The following is an 18522-nucleotide window of genomic DNA, read 5'->3' as shown; positions in this document are numbered from 1 at the left end:
GAGAAATACATCAAGTTTAAACTAAGATTGACTTGCTTAGTATTTCTGGTCTGTTGTCTGCAAGAAACAATAACATAGAAACTGCTCATTTGTTAAATATGTTCTGTACATTCTGTTTTCTGCTCCTTTGATGTGTAGGTTGTTGTCCCTGGTCATTGACTATGGTGACACATGCTGACAGTGTCTCGTATGTTCAATGTATGTGTCATGTATTGTAATACAGCTGTTATTTGTTTAAAACCGAATAACTAGCCTTTTGATTTTTCTCTTTAGACTGAAAAAAAGAAAGACTATTTATAAGATGAGTCATTGTTAACCACGTGGTGACTGTGTTGCAGGTGGTAGCAGCTCCAAATGGAAGATGAACATGTTTGACCGAGGGGATGCCATGGGTAGGTCTCTCATACTTTATAACACACAGACTTAATATTAAATCCAGAGTGACATGTCGTGACGGATTTGGATGGCCAACCAATGAATACCCAGTGCCATTTAGAAAGTGGTATTTGGGATTACGCTTTCTCAGTAAAGTACAGATTCTAGTACTTTTGTTGTATTTACAGGTCTCAGCCATGGGAGCCATGCCAAACTCAACCCAAGAAAAGTACTACAATCTGTACTTTACTAAGAAAGTGTAACACCAAATATATAGAGGATACTAAATGACCTTCCGTGTAATACCATTTTTATTAAACGAGTTAATGATTTGGTATCAAACGAGTGAAATGAAAATGGTATTTCAAGGAAGCGAGTTTTGTATTCTGTTTATTACTCGCCAACATAAATTGACAGAAACTGCGGCGAAATTGCCTACAGTGTGAGGACACTCAGCTTTCAAGTCAAGCAAGGTCTTGTAAAACAGCGACATCAACATTAGCATTGTGACGTCACAACTTTGAACCATTTTGACGTCATACGTCAAGCGGTATTACACTAGTGTAATATTGAAGTGAAAATATTACACTGCATTATCTTCAACGGGCGAGTAATAAAAATGTTACATTTCACCGCTTTCTAAATGGCACTTTGTATTCATTATGTGTGTGATTATTCATTTATTTGGTGCAGTTACTTTCCCTTGAATGCACACTACTTACCTTCACATGGCATATAATAGTAATGGTGACACTGGTCTTTTTAGCTTGTTATGTTATGTGGTCAAACACAATAATAAGTTAGCAGTGAAACATCATTGTTATGTGTGTACTGAAAGGGCAGATGTTTTTCAAATGCAGACATTAAGATAATACATAATGTATGTGTATTGTGACGTTAAGCAGACCAGATATGGTGAATTTACCCAGATGAATGGAACACCTAAACTTTTCACAGACCATCAGGCAAGCCAGCTGCAAATGTAGACCATCTGTCATAAAGGGCAGTCAGAGAGGCCTTATTTCACATACTGCTTCTGTAAAGGTTTTGTGTATTTGCAGTGTAAAATAGCCGGACATTGCAATCACCTGTTCACAGTATGTTGGAGATTTAGTATTGAGACTTCTTGATTAAATCTAAGAAAAACAAATTAGTTTGTTTGTTTCAAGGAGAGTTTGATAAATGGCACCACGTTGCCACAATCTGCACACGTGAAGGTGTGATAATACAGTAGGTGGCAGTTAGAAGCTGCAGTATCAATGACATACATATTTGTAGGAACTTCTCACTTGCAAAATTCAGATACCAGTGTGATTGGAGGTTCAAGTATCGGTATTGAAATGTAGCATTCCAAGAATATAAAGCTGCTTGCGTATTAAGTGTTCTCTGAGTCCTGTGTAGATTAACAATATGCTGCTTGCTTCCTCCACAGCCATTGACCCTGATGGTGTGCTGTGTCAGGCTAGAGACCCCCAGGGATGGCATGGGACACGCTCAAACAAGTCTGTTGCTGGCCAAGGTCAGAGAATGATATCTTTTAAATGTCTTTGAGATAACAAGATTTATTAGGATCCGAAACTAGCTGCCCTGGGCAGGTTAATTTGTAAAAATAAACTACAACCTCATTTCTTGTGGATGCTTCACTCCAAGGCTTGGATGTTCATGTCATATAAGAGGTAACATCAGAGCTCTGGCCCCCTCAGAGTCTCTTTACATCAGCCAAGTAGAGAGTGAAGTGTTAATCCAAGTTATAGCAAATTGGGCACTTCAAATGCAAAAACAATTCCTTATATATAAATTAGCACAGAAAACACAGTTGTGGATCTCTACATTAATCTTCAAGACACCAAGACCTCTGAGGTTAATACTATACGCACTGACAAACAGTGTCAACCAGGACACATTCCAGGAGCTTCTAAAGGTCTAAGTGACCATATCAGCAGATTCAATACTAGTTGTATCAGAGATATTGCTGTACATATGTTGCTGAGATTCATCAGTTTTGTCTTTTAGGAGAAGAACAACACCTGATTGTTCCTAGCTTAAGATAACTCACCCAAGATTACAGAGACTTGTAGAAGTTCTGTTACTGTTTGATAGCCACCTACTGAAAATCAGATAAGATTTTCATTTTTTTTTATCAAGAGCCAATGATTCACCACTTACAAAAATGTATATAGTAGAATCATAGGATAAATCATATTCCTGTGTATTTTTCAAAAGGGATCCTGAATTTCACATTTGGTAAAGCCTCCCATCTGCTGTCTGATTCAACCATTTTGCATGAGTCAGCATAAAAAGATATGCATTTGCATTTCCAAATTCTTTTTATGCTTTATCCTGATTTACATACAGTCCCACCCATCAATCCCCACTCTCCACTAAATGAGGTTTTCTCTTTTTAACTCTTGAAATTGGAAAGAGTAACCCGTCAGCCAGATTGGTCATGTGGTGTTGGTGCATCTGGTGGAGAACAGAACACAGCCAGCACAAGAGGATTCTACAACATTTAGGGAGAATGAGAGATATGCAGTTAAGAATGATTTTGGATGAGCACAAGTAATATAGTTATCCATTTTCCTTATCCTGACTCATGCTTAATATGCTTGTCTCCTTCTTCTATGAGATCATAGTGTAACATTTGAATCCCTTGAAGTTCCCTTCATTGAAGTGGATGTAAGATCAATACACACCCAGGAGTAGCCTCCTTTTAGCCCATGCAGTGGCTTGCAAATTGGTCACATAACCGCCATGCTTGTCACTTGCTCCTTCATTGCCCAAGGGCATCTGGGTCCCGGTACAGTTTTTCTTTTTGGCCCTATATCATCAAATTTCAACTTTATCTTCATTTTGGCCTATGTATTTACATTATGTAGGAGAATTATTAGCAAATTGTACATATTTTATGTGTAGTTTTTTCTTGTATTTCATCATAACTTTTGATGAAAACTTGCTTGGGTTGTAAATACCAAATGCCTAGGATTGATCCACATGTATATTGTTCTCCTTTCACTACAGTTTGGTTTTTCAGCTCGCTTTGTATCCTTTAACAAAAAAAATATTACAGAGTTCAGTACTTGTGTTTTGGTTGTTAATCGTGTGTTAACTGCTGCTGTTATTCATCATTTTAGTGAATCATTTAGTGGCTTCCACGGGCAGTCCACGGTCATTCTCCTCGGAGATCGACCTTCAAGACGATGCAGAAGTCCCCCTGATCCTTCTGACAGAGGTTTCAGTCTTCAGTCAGACATCTCAGCCTGGTACAACTACTAGTGTCACAGCTACAGTTTCTACACCTGCTGAAGAACTTGGCTCAAGACATACAGGCATCGCAGACACAACGTACAAGAACCTATAGCGGTGTCAACTTCCCTTCATTGCAGTCACACGTGCAGGATTCATTGCAGACTTTCGACATGGGCCTGTTTATCTAACTCTCTCTCTCAGAAGATGATGGAGCAACACTTCACTGATGAGGAGGCTTCCAGAGTCTTCACGTCTGATGTGAGTGGCCCTGCGGAGGCGCTGCAGCTACTTCGATGCACTCGGGCCAAGTGGACGAGAAGATCTTCATGATGACCTGCATGATGACTGATATGAATCTCGACGACGACTAGTTGAAGACCTGTACAGAGATCTGCTCACAAGTGCACAGTCCAAGGCTTTACCGCATGCCAGCAGAAGTTTACAGTCTGCCACAAACACAAGCTTGGCCTTGGCTACCATCCAGGAAGAGTCTACTGTCGTCAGACGACAATGCCACAGGGTTCCTCCATACAGACATGGAACAGGTCACTCTCCAGTTTCATACAGCTGCTGCAGACAAGATTAGTCATCACTGTTGGACCATCACAACCATGTGCGCAGGGATTATCATTGAGACTACTCATCACAAGACCAACCTGCCCGAAAGCATTCAGATTCTTCGAGGGAAATTTATCAAGATCGTTCACCTGCAGCAGTCACTCATGCACGAGTGCATGATCTCTTGGGAGGAAGACCTGCATGAACATGTTTGTTCATTAGTTGTCTCAACTATTAGAAGTTTGGAGGAAGTAGAACTTCATCCCAGACATGTTCATGAAGCATGTTACAACGTAGATGTTGACTGTGTTGGATTAATGTGTGTCTGACAGAAGAGAAACACATCTGAAACTAATGACGTTGGATAACGTCCAGGAAAGCACCAAAGTTCGATACTCATTACACCGGCTGTTACAAATGCCACGTTTGTACATGGCAGACAGATTACACAAAGTTATCCTGCATAAAGAAGATAGTGTCAACTTCACAAGATTGCAGCTACAAGCAGATCCTTTTTCATTTACATTACTCCTGCTCAGTGTACAGAGATCAAGAGGACAGTTCGGCAGCTGTCACCAGCCTAAGATCAGACTAACTGTCTTTGATTCGTTTGATTTTATTCGTTGTGGTGAAGATTTTTTGTCACTTCAATGAGAGTGGTTTCTATAGTCACCCAGTAACATTGTTAAGGAAGAGTGGAAACCTCATCACATCATCTGTATATGATGGCGACCTCATTATTTTCAATGAAGAATAAAATGTGGCAGAACAGACACAACTGCCATGGAGACAAGTCTTATTACCTTAACACTATACGGTGAAGTTTTTTTTGTGTGCTTCCATTCAGCCACCTATACACGTTTGCTTGTGTAACTGTGGGACATGCAGATAACAGACAAGGCCGAGTGTTGGTGAAAAAGTCAGTGACAGTACAAGATTCCATGATGATAATTTGACTGCAACACCAGTGACGTTACTTTTCTGGAATCTGATTGGTCCATTGTTGACAATGCCCTGCACAGAACTCTGTCTCAGTTCACATAGCAGTGTACAATGTTGTTCGACATTATTCTTTGGTCAATAGAAGTCTTCAGTTAGCAGATTAAAGGTTATTTATCTATGACTTGAAGCGATAAGCATCACAAGGTTTCAGTTTGTGGCAACCAGTCTCTACTGCAATCCAGTCTACTATAAATAGGCTTCCATTGATAACATTGCATCATGGATTGTGGGTGATAAGTAGTCAAAGGTTGATGCATCATCACTGCATAATGCCGAGATTCCGGAAACAACATCTTCATTATAGCTATAGATGAAACAAGTGCATCACTGATTCTAGCCATATGACTGTTTACATGAGTAATCAGCTTAAACAAGCACTTCAGCAGCAACGAGTATTCTGCAAACAGAATGACATCATATTACCGGAAGATTTATGAGATATGATTCAAGCCATGATGCCACAAGCAATACTCTTTCTGTTGACACTTCACATGACATGACTTGCAGGGGGAGGTTACAGTTATGCCCGTTCCAGAGATTTGTCAACAGTCACCTGAATAATACCAACCCATTTGTTCTGTCAGATTGTCTCGAGCCATATCTGCTTTGGTTGCTTCACAGAGACAATATCTGCGTGGGGAACCTACCTAACAGAGCCGGGCTGTAACGATTATCTATTTGTAGATGCATCTCACCATCTTAGAGATGACGGCAGTGATCCACGCAATACAACACTGTTCAAGTCTTCTCAAGAACATCAAGTTTGGAGTTCACACAGACAACTCAACGGTAGCTTTCTACACTAACAAACAGAGGGCAACTAGGTCACCAAGTTTGTTACGGCTCACGTTTCACCTGTTCAGCATCATTGACAATCTGAACATCTTTGTGAAGGCATTCCACATTTCAGGAGCAAAGAATGTCATAGCAGACATACTATCACAACACACAACAGCAGTCTCCAACAAAATGGATGATACATCCAGAGGTTCATAATACAGACATTACAATCCCTGATAATAGACTTGTTTGCACAAGGTCAAGCAGTTCAACAGTTCAACATATGGTTACAGTCATTTGTGTCTTCAATACCGGATCCACAAGGCTGGGGTACAGACACTTTCAGTATACCATGGGAGGGACTCCATGTGTAAGCTTTTCTGCCTCCAGCTCTACTGACTCAAGTGTTACAGAAATTCAGGAATACAAGGCAACTACAACTGACTGTGGTCTCACCCTACTGGCCTGCAGGGGTGTGGTTTCCTGTCCTCCTTCAAGATCTCAGAAATCCTGCCTTAAAACTACCAGAATGGCCGAATCTGCTAATTCCTCCACACACCTAGCAAGTTCTTGACAATCCATCATTGTTCGAACCCCATGTATGGACTGTATTAAAGCTTGTTTGAATGAATGAGGATATTCCGCCCAATCAGCAAAGGTTGTCACGTTCGCTTTTACAAAGATTTACTCGATTACTATATGTTGATAAGTGAAAGAGATTCAAGCTATATGCAAAGCAGAGGTGCTTTACTACAAGTATAAGGACAAAAATATTTAATTTTCTGATTAAACGTGATATTTTATACTTATCCTGACTCATGAGGTCACACACACACACACACCCCCCCATCCTTTCCTCTCATGACACTCTGGATTTCACAGTAAATGTTGGACTTTTTGAGTTGGAGAGAGTGACAAGCACGGTCGGTCATGACTGATATGCTTGCCAATGAAAGGGAGGCTACTTGTGGGTGAATGTTGATTTTACATCCTCTTCAATGAAGGGAACTTCAAGGGATTCAAGTGTTCCACTATGTTCAGATAAAAGAAGGAGACAAGCTTATTAAGCATTAGTCAAGATTAGTATAAAATATCAATTTTAATCAGAAAATTACATTTTTTTCAGAAGAAGTCCTCGTTGGTGTACCTACATGCATTTTTATATCCATTAAATATCCCACAACAGTTGTAAAAATATTTTTCTGCAAAACTTGGTAGATATATCAAGCAGAACCTAAAGTGGTGCCTTTGCTATGTACAGGTTTTTGTGATTTATCATTTTCTCGGTTTCAATGGAAATCAATTAGTATCAAAATGGACGGATGGGCTTCGTTTCCGAAGCACATGTAAAAAACTTTGTAATATCTGTCAGCAAAACTTGGTAGATATGTGTGGCAGACTGTATATGATGTATTATGTAAACACTATGGCTTACATTTTCTCAGCATGTTCATGTCTACATGTTCAGAAGGTTTAATTCTTTAGCTTTTTGGCAAATTGTTATTGATTGTGCATTTTCTCTTTGCTATATGTGTGTTTGTGTATGCATATTGTCACTGTACACAGCTACCCCTGCCTGGTCCTGTTTGTTACAGTTCCGAGCTTGCATTTCATGGGTGCTACGTTGCTGCCTCAAGATGCTCACCAGGTCTGTTTGCATTGCCTCGTTGAGGAGCACCATAGTGACCAGACTTGTGACACCATAATGACAAGGCCTTTACTCACTGGACTATTAATCCACAGTCGGCGGATATGCTGTTCTATACAAATCTGCTGGGGGCTGGTTTGGGGAGGGGACATATGGGTGAAAGATCCACTTTCTTGGAAAGTCGAAGGGTGAAAAGAGTGCCTCTTCTTCTGCTAGTGAGGGGATAAGCAGACTAAGACGGCAGAAAAGCCACCCCTCCCCACCTTTTCCCCAACACTCTCTACTTCTGCACTCTCCAATGTTTCTCCTTCATCATTGACTTGAAATTATTTGTCATCCATTTTACAGCAGCAGAAGACTTTGATGTGTTTGCTCATCCTCGACGCTATGTCCGGTCATCAAGAGCAGATCGGCATCCATCCTCTGAGTTGGTCCTGTTTCCTGGGGAGTGCCTTTCCCCTTTGCTCAGGTGTAGTCCAGCTGTCCAGCACCATTGGCAACTTGCATCCCTGCTGTGAGTACTCAAGCGCCGGCTCCACCGGTTACCATGGTACTTCCAAGCGCCTTGGGCATCCCTCCTCTGGTACGTGAGGATATTGCTACTTTGTTGCTGCAGGTGGTTGTCCTTTTCGACAACCCCACAGATTGTGCTCTGTGTCAGGCTGTGGTGCATTCTACCTTCACTTGAGGTTGTTAACCCTCTCCTGTTGAGAAGCAGGTCATGGTTCAATCTCCAGGAGCTAAGCTGTCACTACTCGATGGGGGAGGAAGCGCTGTTTGAGCCCCAAATGGTTGATGAGTGTGTATGACTCTATCCCCCGGGGGATGTCATCTGGCCACAACCAGGTGTAGGCTTGGCAGGGTTGGTGCCAGCTGCGTTTCACCTCTGGTAGCCAGGTATTGAAATCTATCATTCTTTCAAGGAGCAGGACTGCAATGCTGTGCAACAGCCCAGGTTACTGTCCACTCAATGTCCCTCTTGGCCCTGCAGAGGCAGCTGGTGGATCGGCCAAATGAGACTTTGGCTGCTGTCTGTTGCAAGGTATTCTCTGGCTTCTGAGCAGGTGCTGCTGTCTTTGCCATTCAGGATGTCTTCCACCATATTCTCAAGGCTTCTGACTGTAGTCAGGGAGACCACAGAGGTGGTTAACCAGTTAAGGACTCCAAGCCCTTGAGCAACCCCTCATGCCTGGCCTTCCATCCTTACCAGTGCTTATCCTTCCACTTCAGGGAAGGAGGTGCCTAAGTGGACTGCTGTACTTCAGGTGCGAAAGCAGCCTTTTCAGCAGAAGGGGAAGTTGGCCCTGACTTACCAGTAAGCAATCCTCTAGAGCCCTTGGTGATCCCTGTGCATAACTGTTAGGGTTCACTATTTTTTGTACCTGACATCCCTCTTGGAGGCTGACTGACTTTCTTCCATAGGGAATGGGAGAAAAGCATTCCAAATCCCTTGGTTTCTCCTCCACATATTTCCTGGTTACCAAAAGGGCAAAGGGTTCAGACCCATTCTCAAACCGAATGGGCCTGAACGATTTGACTGAAGTGCTGTCTTTCAAGATGAGACTTTGCTGAGTGATCTCATCTGTTGACACTCTTATTGATTGTTTATCAACACTTTCTTCTAAAGAACTCCTTGACTTGACTGTCCTTATGCTCCCTGTTGTCCTATGACAAAGGATACAGTGTGAGATAGTTTAACTCCCAGTTCCTATGAGTTTGTGCGGAAGCAACCCATCAAACCTGTGAAGCTCAGACATTGAATAGTTTTGACTGCCCTCCTTCTGAACTACACCACTCATGTTTGTCCTCCCAGAGACATAGGTAACCAGTGATTGGCCATTCCACTATCAGATAAGTGCAAAACTTAAGATGACATGAAAATTTTAACTGAACTACAGGGCAAATAAAAGTTATCACTTTTAAAAAAAAAAAGCAAAAATGCTTGTACAGGTTTGAACCCATGCAGAAAACATGCCAAAGCATGATTGTGGCACAGTTACTGATGCTGGACAGAGCAAGCATATAATAACCAAAAAGCCATTACAAATATGTTAAGACTTATGCAAGCACAAAGAGACAGACAGGGTGATCAGTACTGCCAATATGGTGGTCTCAGAATAGCTGCCAGGTTATCATCAGCAAATTGATAAACTACTACCAACAAACAGGTCAGACCCAAGACAGTCCAGGGAGACCAAGAGCTACAACACGACTGACGACAGCTACATCAGGCAGATCCACCTCTTATGAACAGCAGTGAGAATACTGGGAAATGTCACACACTATCAGCAGACAAACAGTCCTCTGATGACTTGGCATGGCAATGCTTGGTTATACAAGCCCTTCCGTTAAATGGCTTCACTGCAATGGGCACAAACTGTACATCGATGGCAGTGATGATATGGTATGATGATGACAGTTGTGTTCAATTAGGTCATTTCCCTTCATCTCACTGTCCTCTCTGTGTGTTCAGGCAGGTACTACTACGAAGCAACAGTGACAGATGAAGGGCTGTGCAGAGTTGGCTGGTCCACGGATCGGGCAACACTTGATCTGGGAACTTGTAAATTTGGATATGGATTTGGAGGAACTGGAAAAAAGTCCAATGGAAAGCAGTTTGATAGTTACGGAGAGGTAAGTCAATCTTTATCCCTCCCGGCATGTAGTGCAGGGTGATATAGTTGACGGCTCATCTGTCCGTCCGTCCATTTGTAATCATTTTGTTTCTGGAGTATAACTCAGAAACCGTTCAATATTTCTAGACCAAACTTGATAGATAGAATAATCTCAACCTATAATTGTGCCTTTTGCTATTTACAGATTTTTGGCATTTTTTTGTTTGTTTTTCCATGCAACATTTTGGTGTTAGTCTAATGGTGCGATGGGTTCCGTTTCTGGAGCAGAACTCAAAAACCATTCAATATTTTTGGGCAAAACTTGGTAGATATATCAATCATAACCTGAAGTGGTGCCTTTTGCTATGTACAGTTTTTGTGATTTATTATTTTCTGGGTTTCCATGGAAACGTTTCGGACTTAGTCTCAAATTTGAGAGGTGTATTTCGTTTCCGGAGCAGAACTAAAACTCTTCTTAATATCTTTCAGCAAAACTTGGTACATATATGTGTGGCAGACCCCAAAGTGGTGCCTTTGGGTATAAACAGGTTTTTATGATTTATTAAAATTTTTTTTTCGCGGTTTCCATGGAAATTTTTCGGACTTTGTCTCAAAAGTGAGAGGTGCGTTTCATTTCCGGAGCAGAACTCAAAAACCATTCAATATTTTTGAGCAAAAGTCTCAAAAGTAGGAGGTGTATTTCGTTTCCGGAGCACAACTCAAAAACTTCTTAATATCTTTCAGCAAAATATGGTAGATATGCGTGGCAAACCACAAAGTGGTGCTTTTTGGTATTTACAGGTTTTCGTGATTTGTTATTTTCTCGGTTTCTATGGAAACATTTCGGACTTAGTCTCAAGAGTGAGAGGTGTATTTCGTTTCTGGAGCACAGATCTTGAAATGGTGACTTTTGCTGATTGCAGATATATGGCATTTATATTTTTCATCAATTCCATGGAAACAATTTAAACTTAGAAAAATACAATAAGTAACTGTCAGATGATTTGTCTTTTCAAACATGTGGGGGCCAGGGGGATGTTTCATTTTCTGATGACTCTTGTTTTGTTTTTCCATGGAACATTTGGTGTTAGTCTAACGGTTGGGTGGGCCTCGTTTCGGGAGCAAAACTAAAAAAACGTTCAATATTTTACTGCAAAACTTGGTAGATATGTGTGGCAGACCCCAATGTGGTGCCTTTTGCTATTTACAGGTTTTTGTGATGTATTATTTTCTCAGTTTCCATGGAAACGTTTTGGATTTAGTCTGAAAATGGAGGGATGGCTTCGTTTCCGGAGTAGAACTCAAAATCCATTCTTTATGTTTCTGCAAAACTTGGTAGATATACCAATCAGAAGCTAAAATGGTGCCTTTTGCTATTTACAGGTATTTGTGATTTCTTAGTTTCCATGGAAAGGGCACCGTGAAGGTCCCGGGGTAGAATATCCCTTCAGCATCCCATGCTTGCCATAAAACGGTACTCAGCTTGTCATAAGAGGCGACTAACGGGATCAGGTGCTCAGGCTCTCTGACTTGGTTGACACATGTCATTGGTTCCCACTTGCGCAGATCAATGCTCATGTTGTTGATCACTGGATTGTCTGGTCCAAACTCAGTTATTTACAGACCGCTGCGATATAGTGCTGGAATTGATATCTTTCAACAGATCTTGGCAGATATAGGAGACAGATCTTGAAGTGGTGCCTTTTGCTGTTTGCAGATATATGGCATTTATGTTTTTCATGATTTCCATTGAACCGATTGGAAACGTTGTTTCCTGGAATTAGATCCAGGGAACTGTTGGTTCCTGAAATGAAATCCAGCGAACTGTTGGCTCCTGGAATTATATCAAGGGAACTGTTGACTCTTTGAATTAGATCCCGGGAACTGTTGGTTCCAGGAATCAGATCTAGGGAACTATTGGCTCCTGGAATTGTATCCAGGGAACTGTTGACACCTGGAATTAGATCCAGGGAACTGTTTGTTCCAGGAATTAGATCCAGGGAACTGTTGGCTCCTGGAATTAGGTCCAGCCAATTGTACATTTATGGAATTGATGTTAGAAATTGTTGGCTTCAGAAACTGTATGCTGTATACATAGCTTTTTGTTTGTTTTATTTTTGACAAGATATCTACATAGGAACAAACTGTTGAATCTTGAGGTATTATGAATGTGTGAGTTTAGTTTTATGCTGCACTCGGCAGTCTGTAATTAATCAAGTCTGGACCAGACAATCCAGTGAACAACAGCACAGACATCAATCCATGCAATTGTGATACAATGACATGTGTCAGTCAAGTCAGTGATTCATGGAATTGTGATATCTATACTGATAGATTCTGTTTTGTTGCAGCCGTTTGGAATGAATGACACCATTGGATGCTTCCTGGATTTAGACAGAGGCGAGATAAGGTGGTCTAAGAATGGTAGGAATCATTTTGTTATGAACTCACTTGACTGTAAGTAAGATTAACCTACACCAAGGACTGTTTTATTATATTATATATAAAATACAGCCAAAGCAAAGAACTTTCCTTCCACAACATTTCCATAAATGTAAAGAGGACGTGCACCAACACACAAATTATTTTGAAAGCAGATCTATTCCTCACTTTTGACAGGAGGAATATTTTTATTAGTTGCTGACTTCAAGCTGACCAGCAACTGAAACTGTAGTTTAAAGACATTAAAGATCATGGCTTCTTTTATGCAACATAGTAATGGGGAGTGAGTGAGTGGGTTTAGTTTTACGCCGCACTCAGCAATATTCCAGCTATAAGACAGTCCAGTGATCAACAACATGAGCATCGATCTGCGCAATTAGGAACTGATGACATGTGTCAACCAAGTCAGGGAGCCTGACCATCTGATCTCCTTAGTCGCCTCTTACGACAAGCGTAGCTGCCTTTTATGGCAAGCATAGGTTGCTGAAGGCCTGTTCTACCCCGGACCTTCACAGGTTAGTTGTAATGGGATATGGGTCAACGATGATGACTTAGGGGCAGTGAGTTTGTTGGGTAATTGTATGTTTAAAATATAGCTGCGAGCAGCGATGAGGGCTTCTTGGATTTTATGCAATACAGCCATTTGCATCTGTGACGTACCTCCAATTGTGGTCATGGCTACAGCTAATATAAATACATATTACTGTCAGTAGTGAAAAATGTGTCATTCTTTTACTCTGAATTCATATTGTCTTTAAATACAGATGCTACCCGTATTAGGATATCAAACAAACAAACATAATGGTTGTCGCTTTCAATTCTTATTAGCTTTGAAACAGGTGCTACTTGTAAAATAGCATCAAAAGAGAAAAAAACTTAGTGGTTGTCCATTCAGTGATCAAAGCATGCACACGGCACAACAATCTTTTCAAAATGTCTAAAACATAAAACTTGATAGCCTAAGCTGAATGTGATTCATGGTATGTTACTTAAATATATATACAATATATGTTGTATTAAGTAAATCTATATCAAAGAACATAACAAACATGTCTAGTGATCTAACTTCAATAACATACAGGAGGAAAACACCATTGATCTTGTTGACATACTCGTACTTGAATTGTTCCTGAACGTGTGATTAATCTTGGAAATTTCACTCTACCAGCACAAACGTAGAAGTAGTCTAGATGTATAGGCAACGCCATTCAGTGTGTTCACTTTCGTAGTTCAATTGATGTAAATTTGACTTATAATATTCATAACATCATACCAGTACCAGAAGAATGCTCAATACCATAGGACGAGAGTACGTTTCTATAGTTCAAATGATACAGGTTGTGACTGTATATAAATTTAAAAACAACAGCAGCTTTTCCTGCTTCAGTGACAATATTTCACTAGATCATCAGAACAAGATACATCAGGTTGTAGATATATGCTAAAACACACAGAATATTTTAAATGACTAGTAAAACCTGAACACAATGGCTATTTAATCTTTCTATGGTTGAGTGAGTGGGTGAGTTAACATTTAACGTCACATCGGCAGTATTGCAGCCATATCGTGACGACTTTCTATGGTTGATGTGGGGTAAGTTATGGTTGTGTATGTTTGGAATGTAGCTCTTCGGGTTGTGCTGTTAAAACCTGCTTTGTGATTTAAACAGGAAACCATAACTATCAAATCAAGACATGTATATGGAACCGAAGGCAAAATACCGCAGTTCCACTTATATCTCGGTTTATTGTTTCACAGATGAGGAATTTCCAGAATGAATGCGTATATGCTATTCCATGTTACACTAAAAATTCTATGCATTAAGAGGTAACAACATCAGACCAAACAAGGTAAGATTTGGTTGGAGAAGTACCGCCAGACCTAGTTAATTTGCTGATTTCAGCGCCTTCTAGCACGTCAACCTGGCGCAACATTTTATTTTTGCCATTTTCAAAAGGATGAGTGAAAAATCTATGGGACCTGTAAAAAATGTGATCTTACTTCTGGCTCGATTCATATAATTAAACAATCAAAGTACATACATGACATGCATATATTTTATGCACCTTTAATACAATCTTAAACCAGCCACTGGGTTGTAGAAAGTGAGAATTTTCAAAAACATGTAATCTTTTGCGAGACACATGGAATTTTTGTCTACATCTGATGTTCTTTGAAGTGGAAAATAATTGTAGTTTAGATTCGCAACCTTAAAAGCGCATCTTCGTAAGTTAAGTTGTGTCAAAAGTTTCATAAACGCTTATATATCATAATTCTAACAGGAAATTTCATACTTAAATTTCATAATTAAACCATGGACTGGAACTCAGAGTGAAGACAATGCCATTTGTGATTAATTACTTTAAATGACACCACCAATTGCAAATCAGCCAATTGCACCGGTGCTTGGCGAGACGCTTCCGATTTCCCACCTCCCGCCTTAGAATGAATTTCACGTGCATTACATGCTCAATCAGAGATAATGAGGGTGAAAAGGAGAGAGATGCACGGAAATGAATTTTTAACTAGTCATGATCTTGAAATCCATTCAAATGCATGTTAAATTATTTATAATATACCGGTAGAAAGAATATGACAACTCTACTGAAAATTTAGTGTAAGTAAGTTACATTCATGGTTTCTTCGGTGTATCGGTAAATATCATTGCTGTTTAGGCGTGGAGACTCATTGGGAGCCCCACGTCTAAAACAGAAGGGATATTGACATATACACTTCGGTTTTTGCTTGATGATGAATTTTCTACGTATAAATGGGCGCATAACGTACACAACACACCAAAAAGCCGTCCGTGGTTTCGCATTTTGTCTCTGTTGTCTCATATGTATGTAAGTCTATAAGAGGAGTTTCTCTAAACAACTCATTTCATTTGAAGTTCAGCTAAAATTTATCGGGTACGCGGTAGTGCTTTTGACATACACAAAGCGACGTGATATTTATACACACAGGACATCAACATATCGCCAGCTTTGAACGGAACCGTTGAACATAAAAACTGCAGTCAATGATGGTGTGTATTCCCAGACGCTCGCAATCCTCCACACGTTTTCCTTCAGATTCTCGTGCACTTTGCCAGTGAAATGACTTGAAAATGTAGGGGCACCTTTTGGCACATTCCGCCGCGTATTCATGGGCCGTCGGTGATAAAAAGAAGTGCGTATTTTCTTAATATGCAGAAACTTGGGGATTTTGATGGCTAGTATTGTTTACGGTGATGTCTGCATAGAAGCAAGCACTTTCGATAGATATTTAAAGCGGTCTAAGCAGAAATATTAATAAATTTGCTCCGCACTCTTTCCTTTCATTTGGGGTACGTCTCAAATGTTTTCTCTTCTTTTTTAGCTAATGCAGTGTGTATCGATGTCAAAACGGTGCCTTTTTGGCAAAGATGTGACTGTGTGTGGGAGGTGCCTAGAGACAAAGTATGGCAAGTTTGAAAGCGGTAGCTGTTGTAGTTGTAGTGCAGCAGATTTTGGGAGCAAAGTAGTCAGAATTGGGCTGAAAAACAGCAGCAAAAACTTCAATCGCAAATAGCGGCCAAACGGTGCATTTTAGCGACTCGACCCGTCCAGGCGAAATTGTAGACATTTTGATTGCGCATCTGCTCAAGAAGTTTGGTAGTCATTGCAGCAGTAGTTTTGGAGATATTTGCATTTCAAATTGAAAATTTTGAATTAATTTTGATTTATCTGCCCTTTGCTATTGGGCCCACAGCCTAGAGATTTTAATGGGGAATATCTACACCTCGGTGCGCATCTGCCTGATTTTTTTCAAGCGATTCTGTCCACTGGTGCTCTTTGTAGCGCTGGAACAAAATACGGTGGAAAAATAAATAATAATAATAATAATAAAAACATCAGTAATTACAATAGGTCTTTTGCCTTATGGCAAGAAGCCCTAATAAGAAAATCGTTATTTTTGAGTTTTTCGGGGTTTTGACACTTGCATATGATAGCATGCCAAACAAACAATTTTTTTAGTCAAGGTCACCAAGGTCACGTGTCAAGGTTATTTAACTGGTTAGACACAAGAAAAAACACTTTTTTTCGCGAGCTAAGACGACATTGTTATGGCATCTAGGCTGAAAGGAATTAGTGTTTCTGCTTTGCCCGGGCCCGCTGTATCATATGCGCTGGTTAGATTTGCTGACAAACCTGTCCGTTGTCTGTTCGTACGTCTGTCCGTCAAAATACTGTATCTCCATTATCTCGGAAACTATTCAACGTACAGAATTGAGATTTTGCACACCGCATTCCCTTGACTGTGCGTAACAATGCTGTAAAAATCAAGTCATTCGAATTTCAACTTTCGTTGCTATGGATACCCCGATAAACGAAAAACTTCAATCCAAGATGGCGGCCAAACGGTTAGAGATATCGAATTTTGACCCCCGCCCAAAAATGTTCGCCTTCACATGACCAGGCCACATGCAAAATATGGAAGCGATTGGATCAATAGTAAGGGAGTTATATGCTGTTTTATGCCGTTTTAGACGCATATTAGATTTCTCCAATTTTCAAAGCCACATTGCCGCCAAACGATGCAACTTTTGATATACATGTAAGAACACGAAATGTTAAGCATCTCATGCTGATGCACTATGCCGATTTTCACGTCATTCTGTGTAAAACTCTAGTAGCTACAGCGTTTCAAATGTAGTGTCATAAGAATCTGAGGAAATCCAATATGGCGGCCAAACAATTCACATTTTGACATGCATCAAAGAACAAAAAATGTTCAACACATCAAGTTACTGCACACTCCAAGATTGTAGCTGCGTAGCTGTAATAGTCATGGTGCTGCGATTTTTTGAAAATACATCTGAGTGGAAAATAAACAACAAAAGTAAACATCTCCATATGCGTAACTAAGCAAGATATCGCAACAAACTTTCACTTGCTACATATTTTAGGTAGGTATTCTATATCTGCAAAATTTCAATGTTCTGCTTGCAAAACGTTAAGAGTTATGGATTGCGGAAAATGCGTACTTCACAAAATCTGCAAATTTCCTTTCAACAGCTTCAATCCAATATGGCGGCCGTATCACGTGACTTTTGATATATGACTAAGAACAAAAATTGTTCACCAGCCAAAGGCAACTTCAGAACATGTATTTCAAGTGTTGTATCTGCTACGTGTGGCTTGCAAAAAAATTCACAGAGAAGCCTGTATACGTTTTTGTAGACAAGTTTTGCCCCGAAGTAGCATCCAATATGGCGGCCATCAAATCCACATTGTCGCATTTGACGATGTCGTTGCGTAGGGAGGTGCCTAGAGACAAAGTATGGCAAGTTTGAAAGCGGTAGCTGTTGTAGTTGTAGTGCAGCAGATTTTGGGAGCAAAGTAGTCGGAATTGGGCTGAAAAACAGCAGCAAAAACTTCAATCGCAAATAGCGGCCAAACGGTGCATTTTAGCGACTCGACCCGTCCAGGCGAAATTGTAGACATTTTGATTGCGCATCTGCTCAAGAAGTTTGGTAGTCATTGCAGCAGTAGTTTTGGAGATATTTGCATTTCAAATTGAAAATTTTGAATTAATTTTGATTTATCTGCCCTTTGCTATTGGGCCCACAGCCTAGAGATTTTAATGGGGAATATCTACACCTCGGTGCGCATCTGCCTGATTTTTTTCAAGCGATTCTGTCCACTGGTGCTCTTTGTAGCGCTGGAACAAAATACGGCGGAAAAATAAATAATAATAATAATAATAAAAACATCAGTAATTACAATAGGTCTTTTGCCTTATGGCAAGAAGCCCTAATTAAACTCATTGTAAATTTGATGTGCTAGCCCAGGGGTTACAGCATTAAAGCATTAATTACAGGATACTTGAAA

General features: G+C 40.3%; 1 protein-coding gene across 3 annotated transcripts in view; it reads left to right on the top strand.

Moving 5' to 3' along the window:
* The window catches only part of LOC137259073 (ATP-dependent RNA helicase DDX1-like), a 339352-nt gene that overhangs the window by 6877 nt on the left and 313953 nt on the right, over window positions 1–18522 (top strand). For all 3 annotated transcript variants that reach the window (XM_067796786.1, XM_067796787.1, XM_067796785.1), the window contains 4 exons: window positions 339–392; window positions 1808–1894; window positions 10083–10243; window positions 12576–12648. In XM_067796786.1, the coding sequence (XP_067652887.1) occupies window positions 339–392; window positions 1808–1894; window positions 10083–10243; window positions 12576–12648 (375 nt within the window). The remainder of the gene's footprint in view (window positions 1–338; window positions 393–1807; window positions 1895–10082; window positions 10244–12575; window positions 12649–18522) is intronic.

Source organism: Haliotis asinina, chromosome 12 (genome assembly GCF_037392515.1).
Source record: "Haliotis asinina isolate JCU_RB_2024 chromosome 12, JCU_Hal_asi_v2, whole genome shotgun sequence".
Taxonomy (NCBI): Eukaryota; Metazoa; Mollusca; class Gastropoda; order Lepetellida; family Haliotidae; genus Haliotis; species Haliotis asinina.
This window is presented reverse-complemented; position numbering and strand designations above follow the sequence as displayed.